The 19,326-nt window shown below is 38.9% G+C and overlaps 1 protein-coding gene across 5 annotated transcripts; it reads right to left on the bottom strand.

Moving 5' to 3' along the window:
- Positions 1-477: 477 nt before the first annotated feature.
- On the bottom strand, positions 478-18,900 carry CLEC2A (C-type lectin domain family 2 member A). Of its 5 annotated transcripts, none has more exons than XM_053895255.1 (6): positions 18,733-18,832; positions 16,319-16,400; positions 8,889-8,963; positions 4,772-4,941; positions 2,757-2,860; positions 478-991 (listed from the first exon to the last, which is right to left on the bottom strand). In XM_053895255.1, the coding sequence occupies exons 3-6, from the start codon at positions 8,938-8,940 to the stop codon at positions 883-885; spliced, it is 435 nt and encodes a 144-aa protein (XP_053751230.1). In that variant the 5' UTR covers positions 8,941-8,963; positions 16,319-16,400; positions 18,733-18,832; the 3' UTR covers positions 478-882. The 5 variants fall into 5 exon arrangements, with proteins under 5 accessions (XP_053751230.1, XP_019291966.1, XP_019291964.2 ...); XM_019436421.2 differs by lacking the exon at positions 18,733-18,832 and adding an exon at positions 17,371-18,450 and having other exon boundaries at positions 16,319-17,307; XM_019436419.2 differs by lacking the exon at positions 16,319-16,400 and having other exon boundaries at positions 18,733-18,900.
- Positions 18,901-19,326: the final 426 nt, after the last annotated feature.

Genomic DNA, 19,326 nt, shown 5'->3' with positions numbered 1-19,326 from the left:
GTGCCCAACACGGAGCTCAAACTCATGAACACTGAGATCATGACCTGAACCAAAGTCAGATGCTTAACAGACTGAGCCACCCAGGCGCCCCACAAAATTCTGTATTCAATAGCATAACAAGTGAGAAGTAAGTGTTGCCTATCTAGGCCTTTCCTTTATCTCTGAAGTGTGATAGTCATTTGTGGGTTTGGGTTTTGGCTTCGTCCAGCAAAACGGAAGATGGCAGAAAGGATTACTCAAGACTCCATGCAAATCAAAAGAGGCTGGGGCGCCTGGGTGGCGCAGTCGGTTAAGCATCCGACTTCAGCCAGGTCACGATCTCACGGTCCGTGAGTTCGAGCCCCGCGTCGGGCTCTGGGCTGATGGCTCGGAGCCTGGAGCCTGTTTCCAATTCTGTGTCTCCCTCTCTCTCTGTCCCTCCCCCGTTCATGCTCTGTCTCTCTCTGTCCCAAAAATAAAATAAACGAAAAAAAAAAAAAAAAAAGAGGTGACAGGAAGACTAAGGGAAGTCTCCCGGAGCTGCTCTCAAGCTCCCATATTTATTAAGCATGCATTCAGGGAAACAATGTGCAATACATCAGTGGGCTACGTGCCAGAATGAACATATCAAAAATGTGCAGAAAACAAGCTAAGATAGGATAAAGTATTCCGTGTGATACCATGGTCTAAAGAATTTATGAGCATACACAAGACTTAACCCCTAGATATACATTAACTAGATGAGAAAAGTGTAGTGTCCCCCCTGGATATACATTAACTAGATAAGCTGTTTTCAGCATGGCCAGAAAGCAGTGTTCTGCTTTGCAATGCATTCCCTATAATCTCCTAATCCACGGTATAGCCATTAGATGTACCACGGTCATTTTTCAGTTCTTTGCTCTATTAAAACTTAGGTTTGCTGCAAATCCACTTGATATCAATAAATCCCCTAGAACTACGGACTCCGTCAGCATTCAGAAATGCAAAGGATCCATTCCCACTAATTTCAAACCTGAAAAGGAATAATTAAAATTAGTTTGGGAACCACTGACAGCTGTAATCAAAAATCAAATTAAGATTCAAGTGATCTGGGACATTTTATACAAAACATTCAGCTCCGTACTCCCCCATCACTATATGCTATACAAAAATATCTGCTACATTAAAGGAATAGAAGACTGAAGGTAGATACTTAATTATTATAATTATTAGTATAAACTGTAACCTTATTTAAGATAATAAGTAGAAAGGCAGATATACATATAGATATAGATAGACATGGATAAGCCATAGAGGTAGATATAAGTCTATATCTACCTACATTTATCTATCTGTATCTATATCATCTATATATCTATATCTATATCTATATCTATATCTATATCTATATCTATATCCATATCTATATCTGTCTACATTTATCTATGTCTATTTCTATCCATCTATCAGGAGAGACTGTGTTTGCTAAATCCAAAGATCTCTAGAGTCTTTTTTTTAAAGCATTTTCTTGGCATGTTTTTAGCTGATGTTCCTTTTTGAAGGTAAGGAATAAGTTTTATATTCATTTGATGCGTTTGACACATACTGAGATAGAACCCAAAGAGACTAATTGCAATCGTCTCTATTCATTTGCTCTGCTGATGATCGATTTTTCCATTTTCTGTAGTAAGTGTAATTTGTCACGTCTCACATATTTTAGTATTTGTTTAATTCATTCCATTGTTTATCTAGAACTTAATGAAATGCTAAGGCAGGAGTACATGGCTACAAGAGAAGAGTCACACAGCCCTTGTTTCCAGGGGCAATAGTACATAAGTGAGAAAGCAACATTCACTCAATAATGGTTACCCAACTAAATAATATTGTTTATGATGGGCATATGGAAAGTTAAAGACAACTATGTGATCACTAATTCTTTAAAACAAAGAGATCTTGTATAAATACAATTAGTTCTCAAAAGGTGCAAGTAATACCTCTGGTTTGGTTTAGAATTTGCAAACGAGCTGGGGCGCCTGGGTGGCTCAGTCAGTTGAGCATCCGGCTTCAGCGCAGGTCATGATCTCACGGTTCGTGAGTTCAAGCCCCGCGTCGGGCTCTGCGCTGACAGCTCAGAGCCTGGAGCCTGTTTCAGATTCTGTGTCTCCCTCTCTCTGACCCTCCCCCGTTCATGCTCTGTCTCTCTCTGTCTCAAAAATAAATAAACGTAAAAAAAAAATAGAATTTGCAAATGAGTTGAATTTGCATTATCAAGAGAGGTGTTTATTAGCAAGACTCTGGCAATACAAGTAAAATAAAATAAAATAAAATAAAATAAAATAAAATAAAATAACAAAAAAATTCACTGTGTCATTTATTTATTTATTTACTTTTTAATGTTTATTTATTTTTCAGATAGAGAGAGATAGAAAATGAGCAGGGGAGGAGCAGAGAGAGGAGACACAGAATCCTTAGCAGGCTCCCAGCTCTGAGCTGTCAGCACAGAGCCCAACGGGAGGCTCAAACCACAAACCATGAGATCATGACCCGAGCCAAAGTTGGACGTTTAGCTGATGAGCTACCAGGCTCCCCTCACTGTGTGTCATTTAACAAGGTAGAAGAGATATGGGTTTCTCTAAGGTATGTTTCAATGTGAAAGGGCACATGTTACAGGGTGAACACTAACGAAGGCAGTTGCACGTAACAAATAGAAAGATTTCTTTGTAATAATACAACTTAAAATGGTCTAAATTTGTATACAACACCACCATAAAACCTTTCCTACTAAATTGGAAACTCACCAAGGATTGAATATGGTGCCATTGGTCCACTTCCAAGACTCTCCTTGTTTTCTGTTCAATCCGATCCAGTGCATAGAAGTTCCTGCGTGCTTCCTCAAAAAATTCTTTCACAAAAAGTCAGGGCATTATCTGCTGCTGAATATTTTCGAGCATATTGCTGAACATGCTTCTCACCCCCACTATTCCCTCTTTCATGATTGGCCTCCTAATCTACATGCCCTCCTGCTTCTATAGCAACAGGTAGGGATATTGAGATTAGTTTTATCAGCAAGATTTTCACTTTGCTCTTATACTTCCTAAATGTTTGTAAGCAATAGAGTGACTTCCACCAAGTCATTGAAATCTTCTGAGCTACACTCTCTTGGGTCATCTTTAGGGGTGATTTCTATTTCTCATTATTGAGGAGGAAAACATATTTTAATTCCTTTCTCAAGTTTGAATGCATAGACCACCAGTACGTTTTAGCTCCAGAGTGAATAACAAAGACCATAAACTGATATGATGCTATGTCTGTTTGGATAACAAAATTGGGAGGTGAGCACTTTCTGTAGGAACCAGCACAGAATGTTCTCTAAGGGTGACAGAGAACTAATGCTTCTATTTTGTTTTGTCCACAGGTCCTTTCTCAAAAACTAGAGGAGGGATTTCAGGGGGAAAGAGTTTAATGGACAGTATAAGTACTGTTAAAATGGGAAAACTCAGTCATAAACTACAGTTGATCCTTGAACAACGGCACCATGCACTTGAGAATCCAAGTGTAACTCTTTTTTCAATTTTATTTTTTTATGTATGTATTTGTTTAATTTTAGAGATAGAGCATGAGCAAGGGAGGGCCAGAGGGAGAGAGAGAAAGAGAGAGAATCTTAAGCAGGCTCTATGTTCAGCACAGAGCCCAATGCTTGGCTTGATCTCATGACCCTGGGATCATGACCTGAGCTGAAATCAAGAGACTGATGCTCAACCGACTGAGCCACCCAGGCACCCCCAAGTGTAACCCTTGATTCCCCCCAAACTTAACTGCTAATGGCTTACCTTTGACAGAAAGTCTTGCTGCTAATGGAAACAACTGACACATTTCGTATGCTACATACATTATGTAATTTTTTTTTTGTAACAAACTAGAGAAAGGAACTGTTATTAAAAAAATCATAAGGAAGAGAAAATACACTTTCAGTGCCCTACTGTAATGACTGAAAATAATTTGCATGTAAGTGGACCTGTATAGTTCAAACCTGTGTTGTTCAAGGGTCAACTGTCCTTTGAGTAGATACCAGAATGAGAATATTATTGCTATTGTATGCTTTCTCATATAATCAGAAATCAAACTAACTTCTGGATGAATATGATTTATTGCAACAAAATATATTGAGTGATGGATTTAGTTTCTCTTCTCTTGGCTCCTTGGTATTGGACCACAAACTCTTTAGTCAACTTTCTTTATAAACAAACCCTTTTCCTCACTCAGTGCTCGCGCAGCCCAAGTTTCCCTTCCTTTGCCCTCTTTCACTTCTATTCATTGTCTCATTTTCTTCAAACTGTGCTATTTCCTTCAGATCTTTATCCTAAATTCCAAGAGCCATATCTTTTTTATTTTTTTAATTTTTCCAGGCTATTCTCGGCAGAATAAAAATGTAAAAGTATTAAAACAATCTATTTAATAATCTAAAAACATTAAATAAAGACATTTAGCTATATAAACAATATGCATTGTGATTAAGGACCTAGCATGACTAGCTAATTTGTGTGGGTTCAAATCCCAGTTCACCAAGTTATGGCTCTGTGACAAAGGCTATGTTACACAACATCTCTGTGCCTCACTTTCTTCATCTTTAAAATAGGGGTACTTACATATTTACTTCATAGACCAGGATTGAAGATCGCATGAGTTTTTATAGTTATAGTGCTTAGAACACTGTCTGGTATATATCATCATAGAGTATTCACTTTTATCATTTTAATTCTCTCTTAGTAACACTTAAGCACTGAAACGATTGAGAAATTTCTCCTTTTCTTACCATATCCTCTCGTGTATCAATATGAGCAAGTTCTGATCCCTGTGAACTGCAGAATCTTTTGCTGGCTGTCCAATTTTTGGTATCACTGGAAAAATAGAAACACTTTTTTCTTAATCCAATCCATTCATCCTCACATGCCATAGTTTGGGAACACTTTGAAAGTTTTGTTGCTACAAAAAAGAAAGAAAGAAAGAAAGAAAGAAAGAAAGAAAGAAAGAAAGAAGAAAGAAAGAAAGAAAGAATCAAAAAATAAGTTAAAGAGAGTTTCTATTCATTCTGATGAATCAGTTTCACTTTTACCCCCACAGTTTGCAGTCTCTAAAATTAAATTCACTCATGGAGTGATGGATGAATCCAGTCCTTGCTGTCTGTAAAGAAAACCATTCAAGGATTGAGCAGTCCATAGTTCATCTGATTTCCCTGGCTTCTACTCTGAAGAATGGAACTACCAGCCTCTCATAGTCTATATTGACGTCCTCCCAAAATAATGCATAAAATTTAGCACTCGACAGAGACCTAGAGACATGAATACCATTTCGGTCTCACGGACCAGGGTAATAAAGGAAGGCTTGTCTTTCCTTACAGAAATGAATGGTCCTAGACATAAAAGGACATCCAAGACAGGGAAGTAAAACTCACCATAAATCACAACAAATCACTGAAATATGAGTTAGTAAAAAATTTTTCTCCTTCACCAATATTCAGTGCCAAAGAAGCTGGAATAATGGTGAATTTATTTCTGTACAGAATGTTTTGAGAATTTTATGTTTCAAGGTTTTAGGTAAGTGATGAGTAATCAGAAAAGGATAAAGTCCCTGCCCTCCAAATGGTTGAATAAGTTAATGTAACTGGCAAAGAACCAAGTAAATGTTTAAATGTCAGGCCGAATCCAAAGCCTTCTCTCCTCACTTTTCCATGAATTTTTTTTTTTTTTTTTTTTTTTTTTTGGTAATACTTAGAGGCAGATTCAGGCTACCACAGATAGGTAATGAAATATATTGTGTTTTAATTTTTTTAAATAATCAATTAATGAATGAATGTAAAGACTTCTTATAGAAACACTTCTCCATAAATATATTAACTGTCAGATAATTAAATACCAGTAACATTGCACTCCCAGGACTCTAATAGTGACAGAAAGCTATACAAAAAAAGAATATCAGTACTCTTGTGAATGACAAAGAAAACAAGAATAAAGAGTGCTAAGTGTTACTGGTTTTTTTATGTTTTTATTTTAGAGAGAAAGTGTGAGCAGGGGAGAGGGACAGAGGGAGAGAGAGAGAAACTTAAGCAGGCCCCACAATCAACAGAGTCCAATGCAGGGCTTGATCCCATGACCCTGGGATCATGACCTCAGACAAAATCAAGAGTTGAATGCCCAACAAACTGAGCCACCCAGGTGCCCCAAGGGTGCTAAGTGTTACTTTAACTTAAGTCCTAAATTAAGTGCTGTATTAAGCAAAGCATACAATGGAAAATCAAGTTCTGAGACTATTAAGTCACTGCTCAGGAATTTAAAAATCTACCTTTGACTTATTTTCACAAAACGAACCAACAGTGTCCAGAAGAAAATTGTGAAAATCTTCATTTTCACAAAGCTGCTCCAACAGAGAAAATCTTGCAACAAATCACTTGTGCCATTATGACATTTTTTTTTTACATCATAAATGTTTCCTAGAACAACTGTTAGTAATATAACTTAATCTTGATCCAAAAGAAATTAGAGCAAAGAAATATTGAAGTTATAAAGACAATATTGCATGGTGGTTAAAATATCAGGAATTAGAACCAGACAGACAAGAATCTCCATTCTGGCTCTGGAATTTGTCATTTGTGAGAGGCAGCTCATTCACTCTGGCTTCTATTTCTGTGCCTGTAAATGGATTTCATAATTATACTTATGTCATGGCCTTGTGAGAATTAAATAAAAATAATAAGCATAGTGTATGTAATATTCGTTCTTTTTTAAACAAAAAATTTTGAGAGAGAGAAACAATGAGTGGGGAAGGGGCAGAGAGAGGGGAAGAGAGAGGATCCCAAGCAAGGTCCACAATGTCAGTGCAGAACCCAATGCGGAGCTCAAACTCATGAAACCGTGAGATCATGACCTGAGCAGAAACCAAAAAGTCAGAGGTTCATCTGACTGAGCCACCCAGGTGTCACTAATATTGGTTCTTTAACTTGCACAAAGTACTCTCAATTTAAAAAACAGGACTATTATGAGGACTTTAAGAGACAAAACAGGTGAACATAAGGGAAGGGAAACGAAAGTAATATAAAAACAGGGAGGGGGACAAAACAGAAGAGACTCATAAATATGGAGAACAAACTGAGGGCTGCTGGAGGGGTTGTGGGAGGGGGGATGGGCTAAATGGGTAAGGGGCACTGAGGAATCTACTCCTGAAATCACGGTTGCACTATATGCTAATTTGGATGTAAATTTTAAAAGATAAAAAACAAACAAACAAACAAACATTGAGAAAAGAACATGACTATTGGTGTTGTTATCTGGCGGTCATTTGAGAATTTATAATTATCTTACTCAAAGACTAAGAACTAGGGGCGCCTGGGTGGCTCAGTCGGTTGGGCGTCCAACTTCGGCTCAGGTCAGGATCTCGCGGTCTGTGAGTTCGAGCCCCGCTCGGGCTCTGGGCTGATGGCTCAGAGCCTGGAGCCTGCTTCTGATTCTGTGTCTCCCTCTCTCTCTGCCCCTCCCCCATTCATGCTCTGTCTCTCTCTGTCTCAAAAATAAATAAAATGTTAAAAAAAAAAAAGACTAAGAACTATAATTCAAGACAATGACTGTACTTTGAGATTAAGATGACTGTATTGTGATATTTAGAATATTTAGGTTTTTTTTGTTTTTTCTTAAGTGATCTCTACACCCAACATGGAGCTCAAATTCATAACCCTGAGATTAAGGGTCACATGCTCTATTGACCGAGCCAGCCAGGTGACCCTATTTAATTTTTTTAATTCACTTTTTTAGCTAAGGTATGGTCATATATTAGTTTCAGGTGTACAACATAGTGATCTGACAGTTTTATACATTAGAAAATGCTCACTGTGAAAAATGCAGTTATCATTGGTCACCTTCCAAGTTATTATGATATTCTTCACTATATTCCCTATGCTGTACTTTTAATCTCCATGATTATTTATTTTATAACTAAGAAGTCTGTACCTCTTAATACCCTTCACCTATTTTGCTCATTCCTTGAACTCCCTCCATCTGGCAAGGAACCACTAGGTTGTTCTCTGTATTTTTTGAGTTTGTGTCTGTTTTTGTTTGCTTATTTTATTTTTTAGATTCTGCATATAAGTGAAATAATACGGTATTTGTCTTTCTCTGGCCTACTTCACTTCTCATAATACCCTCTAAGTCCATCCTTGTCATCATCATGGGGAGATTTCATTCTTTTTATGGCTGAATAATATCCCATTATGTATATACACCGTGTCTTCTTTATTTATTCACTTACAAATGATATATCCTATAAGGAGTTAATATCCAAAATATAGGAATAACTCATAACACCAAAAAAAGCCAAATAATCCAATTTAAAAATAAACAGGGGACCTAAATAGACATTTTTTCCAGGGAAGATGTGCAGATGACTAACAGACATGTGACAAAATGCTCAACATCACTAATCATCAGGGAAATGTAAATCAAAACCACAATGGAATATCACCTCTCCTAGTCAGAATGGATAGCACGAAGAAAAGACTCAACAGTATTTTTTTTTAAGTTTCTTTATTTTGAGAGGAGGGGAGGGGGCGAGAGAGAGAGATGGAAAGAGAGAATCCCAAACAGGCTCCAGGCTGTCAAAGCAGAGCCTGATGTGGGGCTCAGTCTCATGACCATGAGATCATGACCTGAGCCCAAACCAAGAGTCGGATGCTTAGCTAACTGAGCCACCCAGGTGCCCCAAGAGCATTTTTGAGAAAGGCAAGGAATATGGTAAAACCTGCCAAACTGGTAGGAATCTGAGGACTTGTCTCTACAAGACCTTTTTATTACTCCAGGACTGAGAAATCCAAGATTAAGTCTGAGATATGTTTGGCCCTACTGTGTATGGAGAAGCATAGACAATTTATGAGCTAAGCTACTCACCTAGTATGGCAATGGCCAGTATGAGCGAGAGATACATACAAAGGTGTAACATCCAGCCTTTTTTCAATTTGTGAACTGCAAAACAAATAAATGTTTATTGTAAAATGTCCAGAGAAACCTAGCCTGAATATTTATTTTCGTTTATCCCTCTTTATACTAATCAATTTAAAAACTCTCATTAAAAGCATCTACATCTTAAAGTAATAAAGGATACAATGACCTTATAAAGTGCAAAGAAGAGAAGTGCCAATGACCGCTGTAGCTGTTCAGATGGGGCATCAGCAGTGGAGAGATCACTCAGACTTGGTGGAAGGAGGGAGGAAATGCAAGGTTATTTCAAAAGGTAGAAATAGTGTGAATAGTGGATGGTAATCAAGAAAGTCCAAGGTTCAACAAAAGGGCTATGATCAGACAAGTGGCTATAAAAGACAACATAAATCAACAAAATCAAAGATAGGGGAGAAAGGAAAGTCATAGGATCACATGACGGTAGAAAAATGAAGATAAATGTTTTTATTTATTCTGTAAGCAGTAGGGAGAAATTTAACGCATTTAAGCAAGGAAATGTCAAGATAAAAGCAGTAATTTGTGGTGAGCAGAATGAATTAGGGAGGCGATTTGGCATTCATGGAAATGTTAAGAGATTAAAACAAACAGTAATACTTTTAGTAGTGATCTTCTCTGACACTTACTTAGCAAATGTAGAAACAATCTGGAAAGAATGTTTTTCACTCGCATGCATTTAAATATCAGGAAAAAGGATTTGGGGAGTCAGGAAGACGGTGACAGAAGTGGGAGAGCCACAGGCTCCTCTCATTTCACAAGCACAACTAGAAAACTGTCAAATTAGGGGCGCCTGGGTGGCTCAGTCGGTTGGGCGGCCGACTTTGGCTCAGGTCATGATCTCGCGGTCCGTGGGTTCGAGCCCCGCGTCGGGCTGTGCTGACCGCTCAGAGCCTGGAGCCTGTTTCAGATTCTGTGTCTCCCTCTCTCTGACCCTCCCCCGTTCATGCTCTGTCTCTCTCTGTCTCAAAAATAAATAAACGTTAAAAAAAAATTTAAAAAAAAAGTTTAAAAAAGAAAACTGTCAAATTGTCCTAAATACCTTAGAAGTTGACCTGAAGACTGACAAAACAAACTCCACAAGAAAAGGGAGAGAAGAGGCCACATTGAAGAAGGTGGGAAGACATGTTTTAAGGGAGAAATAGATGGAGGGTGCTATGGAGGGGAGGGAGTACTGGTCGCAGGAAAGGGAGGGAGAGACAGGGGAGCACACAGGAGAATGCACAAGGAGAACATCTCCCCAAAGACATTGGCTTGGAAAATGAGAGGGGCTGAATTTCATCAGTTCTTGCAACCAGTGGAGCTTAAAGCCTGGATTTTTAAAGGTCAGGAGGCTTGGCGGGAATAGAGCCTTGAGGGCACTGCACTGCTCCTGGAGACAAGGCAGGCAAACAATCTGGAGGGAGACAGTGTTGAAACTGTGATTGCAAGAATGCCGGGGCACACAAAGGGGAGATTATTTACACTTCTCAGAACTCATTACTGAGAGTCAACATTCATAGGAACAAAGATGCTGGTGTGTGCCCCTCCCACCCCCCCAGCCCCTCAGCATAAAGACAGAGCCATCTGCAAGAAACAATGCAATGCCAACATTGTCCGTCTGACTTATTTACATCAAGTCCCACACCCCTGAACTCTGGCAGGACTGCCCTTCCTAGTCATGCTTGCATCAGTCCCAGGGCACTGGTCCCCTCCTATAGAAGATCAGCACAAATGCCTGTCCAGACCACATCTCCTGACCAGAGAGTTCTGCAGGGCCTCCGTTCTGGTGCGGGTGGTGACAGGTCTCATTTCACAGCAGACTAGAGCACACATAGTTAAAACTCACCACGTTCAGGCCAGGGACCAAACACTGCCCACAGTAGGCAAGGAGAGCCCCTGCAAAACACAACAGCAGAGCACAAGCGGCACAAACCAGGGATCCTCCCTGAAGCATCAGGCCCTGGACATTACATGACTCCTTCTTCATAAAGCCACTACTTTGAGGAGCAGGAGACATGACTGGCTTTTCGAACACAAAGAAGAAAGCAGAGACTTAGACAAAATGCCAAATGAAAGAACAAGGTAAGGCCACTGCCAGACATCTAAGCGAAACAGATATAAGTAACATGCTTGATACAGAATTTAAAGCAACAACTATAACAATATTCAACTGGATTTGAGAAGAAAAAAAAAAAAAAAAGGAAGACATCAGTGGGACCCTTGCCACAGAAATCAAAGAGTCAAAAAAGTATCAGAGATGAAGAGTGCAATACGCAAGATTGGACACAGGCTTGATTCAATGAACAGCAGGCTGGAAGAAGCAGAGGACTGAATTAGTGACCTAGAAGACAAAATAATGGAAAATAATGAAGTTGAACAATAGCGAGAAAGAGAATTATGGAAAATGAGAATAGACTTAGGGAACTCAGTGACTCCATCAAAAGTAATATCATTTGTATTATAGGAGTCCCAGAGAAGAGAGAACAGATGGCATAAAACTTATTTGAAGAGATAACAGCTAAAAACTTCCTTAATCTGGGGAAGGAAACAGACATCCAGATCTAGGAGGCACAGAGAAATCCCATCAAAATTAACAAAAGCAAGCCAACAACAAAGCCCATTGTAATTAAACTTGCAAAATACAGTGCAAAGAAAAAATCTTAAAAGCACCAAGACAAAAGAAGTCCTTAACTTACAAGGGAAGAACCTTAAGGCTAGATTCAGATCTCTCCAGGAGAAACTTGGAAGCCAGAAAGGAAGGGCATGATACGTTCCACATGCTGACTAGGAAAAATCTGCAGCCAAGAATACTCTATCCAGCAAGGCTATCATTTGGAATAGGAGAGATAAGGATTTCCCAGATACACAAAAACTAAAGGAGTTCATGACCACAAACCAGCCCTGCGAGAAATACTAAAGCGGACTCTTTAAATGCAAAGGAGAGACCAAAAGTGACAAAGACAAGAAAGGATCAGAAAAAATCTCTAGAAACAATTACAAAACAAGCAATAAAATGGCAATAAATACATATCTATCAATAATTATTTTGAATATAAATAGACTAAATGCTTCCAAAGTATATAAAGAACTTATATAACTCAAAACCAAAAAAAAAAAAACCCTAATAATCCATTTTAAAAATGGACAGAAGACATGAATAGACATTTTCCCAAAGAAGACGTCCAGATGGCAAACGGACACATGAAAAGATGCTCAGCATCAATGATCCCCAGGGGAATGCAAATCAAAACTGCAATGAGATATCACCTCACTCTGTCAGAACGTGCTAAAATGAATAACACAGGAAACAGCAGGTGTTGGCGAGGATGCAGAGGAAGGGGACCCCTCTTACACAGTTGGCGGGAATGCAAGCTGGCACAGCCACTCTGGAAAACAGTATGGAGGTTCCTCAACAAGTTAAAAATAGAGCTACCTCATGATCCAGCGATTGTACTGCTAGCCATTTACTTAAAGAGTACGAAAATACTAATTCAAAGGGGTATATCCACCCCAATGTTTATGGCAGCATTATCTATAATAGTAAAATTATGGACACAGTCAGCAGTTGCTGAATGGATAAAGAAGAGGTAGTGTGTATCTCTTCTCACACACGCACACACGCACACACACGCACACACACACACACGCACACACACATGTATGTATATACATGTACATACATATATAGTGGCATAAAAAGAATGAAAGCTATTTATTTATTTATTTTTTATTTTTTATTAAAAAAATTTTTTTTACATTTATTTATTTTTGAGACACAGAGAGAGCCAGAGCACAAGTGAGGGCGGGGCGGAGAGAGAAGGGGACACAGAATCGGAAGCAGGCTCCAGGCTCAGAGGTTTCACCCACTGAGCCACCCAGGCACCCCTCGGCTGGGCTTTTTAACAAAAAGATTAATAAGGGAAAAACAAGGTACTGACCCATCACATGGGAGAAGCCAAAACGAAGAGGAAATCCAAGGGGATTTTAGAAAGCCAGCCTACTTAGCATCTTCCACAATGAACAATACTTTTGGAGAGAAGTAACAGCAGAAGGAAAAGCAGGTTTAGTCTTCTTCCTAAGGTGGCGCTCTGTGGGAAGCTAATGGAGTACGGTTTGCTTTCCAGGGGCTAATAAGAATTGGTGTAGTGAAAGGAGAATTTATATCTTTAGGTGGAAAAGGTGGAGTAGGGTGAGTTTCTCTCGTGTTCATTGCTTCCTGATTGCTTTCGGTTCAGAATATTTTTTATGTCAAAGAGACATATTTGGGGGTACGCATTCTGGTTTCCTTCAGTTTCATGATCACAGTAAAAGGGGAAAGGTGTCTTTTTAAAAAACTGCTTATTTATTTATTTCTGAGAGAAAGAGAGAGAAAGAGCACAAGTGGAGGATGAGCAGAGACAGAGAGAGAAAATCCCAAGCCGGCTTCGTGCTGCCAGGGAGGGCCGGAAGCGGGGCTCGATCTCATGCACCATGAGACCACGACCTGAGCCGAATTTAAGAGTTGGTTGCTCAACCCAGGTACACAGGTGGTGCCCTTTCCACATTTAGTTTATTTCTTTTTTCACGTTTCGTTTTGGCATTTTATCTTTCCCCAAAATCCATTGATCCTGTTATCTAAGTTGATAAATGCATGGGTATTTCACTTTGTTAGGACTGCCCTAATGAGGCACCACAGACTGGGTGGCTTAAGCAACAGATATTTATTGTGTCACATTTCTGGAGGCTGGAAGTCTGAAACTAAGGTGTTGGTGGGGTTGGTTCTTTGTGGGGGCTGTAAAGAAAGGATCTGTTCTAGGCTTTTTTTTTTTTTTTTTTTTGGCTTATAGTTATCACTATGTTGATAGGGCATTATCCCTGTATGTGAGTCTATCTCCAAATTTCCCCTTTTAATAAGGACATCAGTCATAATGGATTGGGGTCCACCCCCACTGACTTCATTTTAATTTAGTAAAGACTTGATCTCCAAATGAGATCACAGTCTGAGATACTGGGGGTTTGTACGCCAACCTATGAGTTTGTGGCGGGCAGAATTCAACCTGTAACAACTGATGAATCATTTTCAAAATATTTCATTAAATTTTAATATTTATGGTTTTTAAACGTTTATTTATTTGTGAGAGAGAGATAGAGAGAGCAGGGGATGGGGTAGAGAGGGAGGGAGAGAGAGAATCCCAGGCAACTCGGTGCTATCTGTGTAGAGTCTGACTCTGGGCTTGAACCCACGAACTGTAAGATCATGACCTGAGCTGAAATTAAGAGTCAGATGCTTAACTGCCTGAGCCATCCAGGCACCCCCCAATACCAATTTTAATTTTGTGTTTGGCTCTCCCTTTTTTATTTTTTAACTTTTATTCATGTTTTTGAGAGACAGAGGCAGTGAAAGTAGGGGAAGATCAGAGAGAGAGAGGAAGACACAGAATCCGAAGGAGGCTCTAGGCTCTGAGTTGTCAGCACAGAGCCCGACGTGGGGCTCGAACTCACGGACCATGAGATCATGACCTGAGCCGAATGGATGCTTAACCAACTGAGCCATCCAGGCACCCCATAATTCTGTGTTTGGCTTTCTTTAATTTATCCTCCATTTCATCTCTCTCTCTCTCTCTCTCTCTCTCTCTGTCTCTCTCTCTCCATCCCTCTCTCCTTCTCAGATCCTCCTTCTCTTACTCTCTTGAGTTGGCATTTCTACTTGCATTTCATATCGCTCAGCTTTTCTTTTGTATTTTCCATTTTGTTTTCTTTTCTACTGCGTTTTAGACTAATTCATTCTTAATGGCATCAATTCTACTGATCAACTCTACAAAATGTCCTTTATTTCAAATATATTTCCATGCTTAATATTTCCACTTGGTTTTCCCAATCTTGTTGAGTGTTTTTATTATGTTTTAATTCTCATAATAACTCTTCGAGTTTTCTTCTTGGAATATTCTAGGAATTATTGTGTTTTAGAGGGGTTACCTTTTTCAGGTCCCCAGCTACTTTACATGTTCTCCAAGCATCAGTGACCTCATATAGTATCATGACTGAAGGCCAATGTTTTAATTTGAGGAGACCTCATGACCTTGGAGTGCAAGACTGTGAGTTATAAACACAACAGACTACTGTCGGCAGCCCCTTTCTGTTTCTACCTCACAGGAAAGCTTCTCTGGTCCAGAATTCAACCTTAAAGGCTATGAAAAAAGCAGTACTTGAGGAAGGCCATCTTTTTACATTATAATCCCAATCCATGGGGTTTGTGAGGAGAGGAAATAGAGGAATTAATATAATAAGGTTCCTGGCTAGCCTGCAAGGGTACTATATTAAAATGCAATCTAACCAAATTATAAACATATACATTCCAAACACCAGATATCCAAAATATAGGAAGCAAACACTGACAGAATTTTCAAAATGATTCTGAATTGTAGATCGCTGGACATCAGTGTTACAAAAAAATAAATAAATAAAATGTAATACATTTGGCCAAATAAATCAGTCGGCTTTGTATGGTCACAGATCTGTTTAACGAGGGTAAAGAGGAGAAAGATTCCTATCGCTGCACAATGGAAAGAGTTAAGATATGAAGGATTCTGATGAGGTTACTGGAAGAAGATGAGGACAGCAGACTGCAGAAATCTCGTCCCGGTATGGACATGCAAGAATGAGGGAAAACAAAACTTCGGCTGTTAATTCATATTAACAATGAATTATGTTTCAATGTATGTTTTCTCTGAATTCAGAGTCTATCCAATTACATATTAACAGTCTTTTTGTTAGCTTCACATGGCTGTTGGGAGAGCATCCCTTCTACATGTGCCATATCTATGTTAAAGATCACTAACTAGAAGATAATCAGGGATATGAAGGTAGCATGGGAGAGTGCTTAAGATTTCAGTTTATTGCTTCATCCATCTGTGTGTAAGGCCAAATACGCATAAGTGTGTATATATATGCAGAGTTACCTTTTCCTAAGCACTGAATACTTATCGGGCAATGAACTAGATCTCTTCACGGAAAACCTGACTCATTCCTCATAACAACGTCTGTGAGACAAGATGAATTATCCTTATTTTATAAATGCAGACACTGATGCTCAGAGAGATTAATAATTTCATCCGAGGTCATTGCAGTACTATAAAAAAATCACTTATTTGTACTTAGTATTTTCGGTCCTCTGGCTTTTTAATCGTTCTTGTGCCCTACTTCTTTTTGTATTTTTCTTGTTTGATTTTGTTTCCTGTGAATTCATTTCGGGAGACGCGTCGCAATCATTTTAAAATTTTTACATCTGAAAATTTGCTCAAACATCTGCTAGACTGAGTGAAAAACCTGAATTAAAACCCCTTTATGCATGTGAAGAAGTTGCACTATTCTCTTTACGCAGCTGCTGTCGCTGATGAGAAACTTACCATCCAGAGGAGGATTTTCGGTTTCTTAGGGTTCATCCGGTTTGTGTGTTTTCCTTCTCTTTGAAGGCTTCCAAGATTTCCTCTTTGTACTTGATGTTTTGAAATTCAGTAGCAGTTATCAAATTACCAGAAACATCCTTTTAATCTTTCTGCTCATCACTGTGCATGCTTTTTCCAATTTGAGGAGCATAGGTTTCTTCTGTTATGATACTTTTTCTTCTGCTACTGCTAAAAATAACCCCGTCCCTTTATACTTCACTCTTTCTGGGACTCGTCTCTATACCACGCCCCTAAACTTTCTACTTATCACTTACATTTATTGTTGTGCTATTTTTCTTTTTTAATGCTTATTTTTGAGAGAGAGAGAGACAAAGTGTGAGCGGGGGAGGGGCAGAGAGAGAGGGAGACGCAGAATCTGAAGCAAGTTCCAGGCTCTGGGTTGTCAGCACAGTGAGCTGAAACTCACTAACCTTGAGATCATGACCTGAGCCGAAATCCGAGGCTTGACCAGCTAAGCCATCCACGTGTCCCACTATTTTTCTTTCTCTCTTTTTTATTAAATTTATTTTGAGAGAGAGGGCGGGTGGGGAATCCCAAGCAGACTCTACAGGGTCAGTGCAGAGCCCAACTCGGAGCTCCAACTCAGGAACCGTGAGTCATGACCTGAGCCGAAATCAAGTTAATCTGAGGATTAACTGACTGAGCCACCCAGGCGCCCCTGTTTTGTTAGTTTTCAATAATATCAAAGAGAATTATTCAGTGTCATAAGGACACAAATTCTATCTGATAAGAAAAATTAGTCATTCTATTAGCAATCCATTCTTGAACAAATTCCTTAGTGGATGAAACAATGGCAATCCTCAGGTATCTGCTTTCACCCTTAAAAAAATAACTGAGGAAAGTTCGGAGGTAGGAGAAAGACAGAGATTTGGGAAATCAACATAAGGGACTGCTAGAAAGCCCTTTGGAGATCTAAGGCTAGTTTATACCTGTAAGAAATCAACATAAGGGACTGCTAGAAAGCCCTTTGGAGATCTAAGGCTAGTTTATACCTGTAAGCATTGTGTGTGTGCATGAGTGTGCACGAATGCTAAGAGTGATAAGGCTCAGGGCTTGCATTTGGGAGATACAGCAGCGTGAGGCTACAAAAAAGAAAATATGTTCAAGGCAAGTTTTGGATTTCTGCTTTTGCTTCCTTCCCTCTGGCCTTCGGACAATTATTACATTTTCTGGTGCTCAAGAAATCACCCAGGCCTCCCGAGTGTGCGTGATGAGTGCTCAAAAGCCATGCTGAAAAGAAAAGACTGAATTTATTTTATTGTGGTAAAAAACAAAATAAAATTTAGCCTTTGACCTGCTTTTAAGTGAATAATACATTGCATTTGCTAAAGACACTTCTAATTAAAATTGCTCAGAATTGAAACAGACCGCTTTGTAAGATAGAGATGTTATCACTACAAGTATTCTGGCCTAGAAATTTCTGCTAGAAATGTCACACGAAGTGAGAAGTTTTATTAAGTGACTACTGAAGTCTCCTCCACTTTTAAGATTACTAGATTTGTTTATTAAGAGACTCGCTGGATAGCTGCTATTAGAATTCATACCGGTAAACTGCAGAAATGATTTGTTTCTCTTCACTGTCTTTTTCATGAAGTTTTGAAAGGTTTCCTATTCCAATCATGTAATTTGGCAAAACGGTTCACTCATGTTGTCTAACAGAAACCCTATCAATTGTCGTGAATGGTGGCGTTTTGTTTCGTTTCATTGTGCCTCATTGTCATTTGTTAATTTGCCTGTTTGCATTTCAATCCAGTTAAAATTACCATAATTTTTAGACTCAGTCAATCCTTACACTTCAAAAGCCCTTTTCAGCCCTAGTAAGTATCTTCAAGCCATCTTCCAGATTTTCTCAACTTTTATCCAGATGATGTTGGGGAAACAATAAAGACACTGGACACTGAACGATTCTGAAAATCCACCTGACCCAAGCAGAAACATTTAGAAATATCTTCACTCACTTTAGCAAGACATCAGCTACTTCAATCCATCCGTGGTCTGTGCTAGTTGAGAGAGTGAATGCAATCTCAGTTACAGGATTGGGCAAAACTGTGGCAAATAACTTTTCTCTGTTGTAAGAGTACATTTTTAAAAAACCCTTTTTATTGGCATATAATGCACACACCATAAAATTCACCCCAAATATTTTCATTCTCACAAGCTTATGCTCACTCTCTTACAGATATAAAACTCCACACGTTCTCCCCAATCTTGCATTACTTTACAGAGCTGTTTCCTCTACCTCATAAACTTGAGTAGTTTTCCTCCCTTAGGAAAGAGTTCGGCATTTTTAGACTGTCCTATATTTTGTTTTTTATTGATTTTCCCTTCATTCTCCGTCACCCAAGGAAACTTACTTTTCCTGCATATCCGGTTACCATGCCTCGCATCACGCAGCTCTGGGGTGATCATGACATCTGTGATTGATCCAGATCAACAGGAGAGAACTAGAAGGCTACCTCCATACATCGCTAACAAAGAAAAAGAATCAGCAGGCTTTTACGTCCAACTGTAGTGGAAAAATTGGCAATGCTCATTTGAACCAAGGAGAAGTGGTATGAGTAAACTGTCAAACCAGTTCAGACCAGAGATAAAAATAGACAGATTCATTAGGATAAGTGGGAAGTTGACTCATCCATAATAAGCAAAGGAGTGTCATGAAATTGGCAAAATCTTTTTGTCTTTAAAGAATAAAAATATCCTATGTGGCGTATTGAGTGGAACACATGGAAAATAATATCCATCGCCTTATAGCACTCTATATTTCTTTGTTGGAATTATCTCATTTCTCATCTTTATAGAAAGCCAAATCATTAATAGTAATTACCTACACCCACACATTATTCAGTCTATATGGGTTCAAATGCAGTTATTACTTGTGTGACATTTAGAAAGCTATTTAAACTCCGATGCTCAGTTCTCCCTTCTGTAAAATTGAGAGCAAAATTCTA

This window comes from Panthera pardus, unplaced genomic scaffold (genome assembly GCF_024362965.1).
Source record: "Panthera pardus isolate Hobbes unplaced genomic scaffold, ASM2436296v1 HiC_scaffold_6, whole genome shotgun sequence".
NCBI classification, from domain to species: domain Eukaryota; kingdom Metazoa; phylum Chordata; class Mammalia; order Carnivora; family Felidae; genus Panthera; species Panthera pardus.
This window is presented reverse-complemented; position numbering and strand designations above follow the sequence as displayed.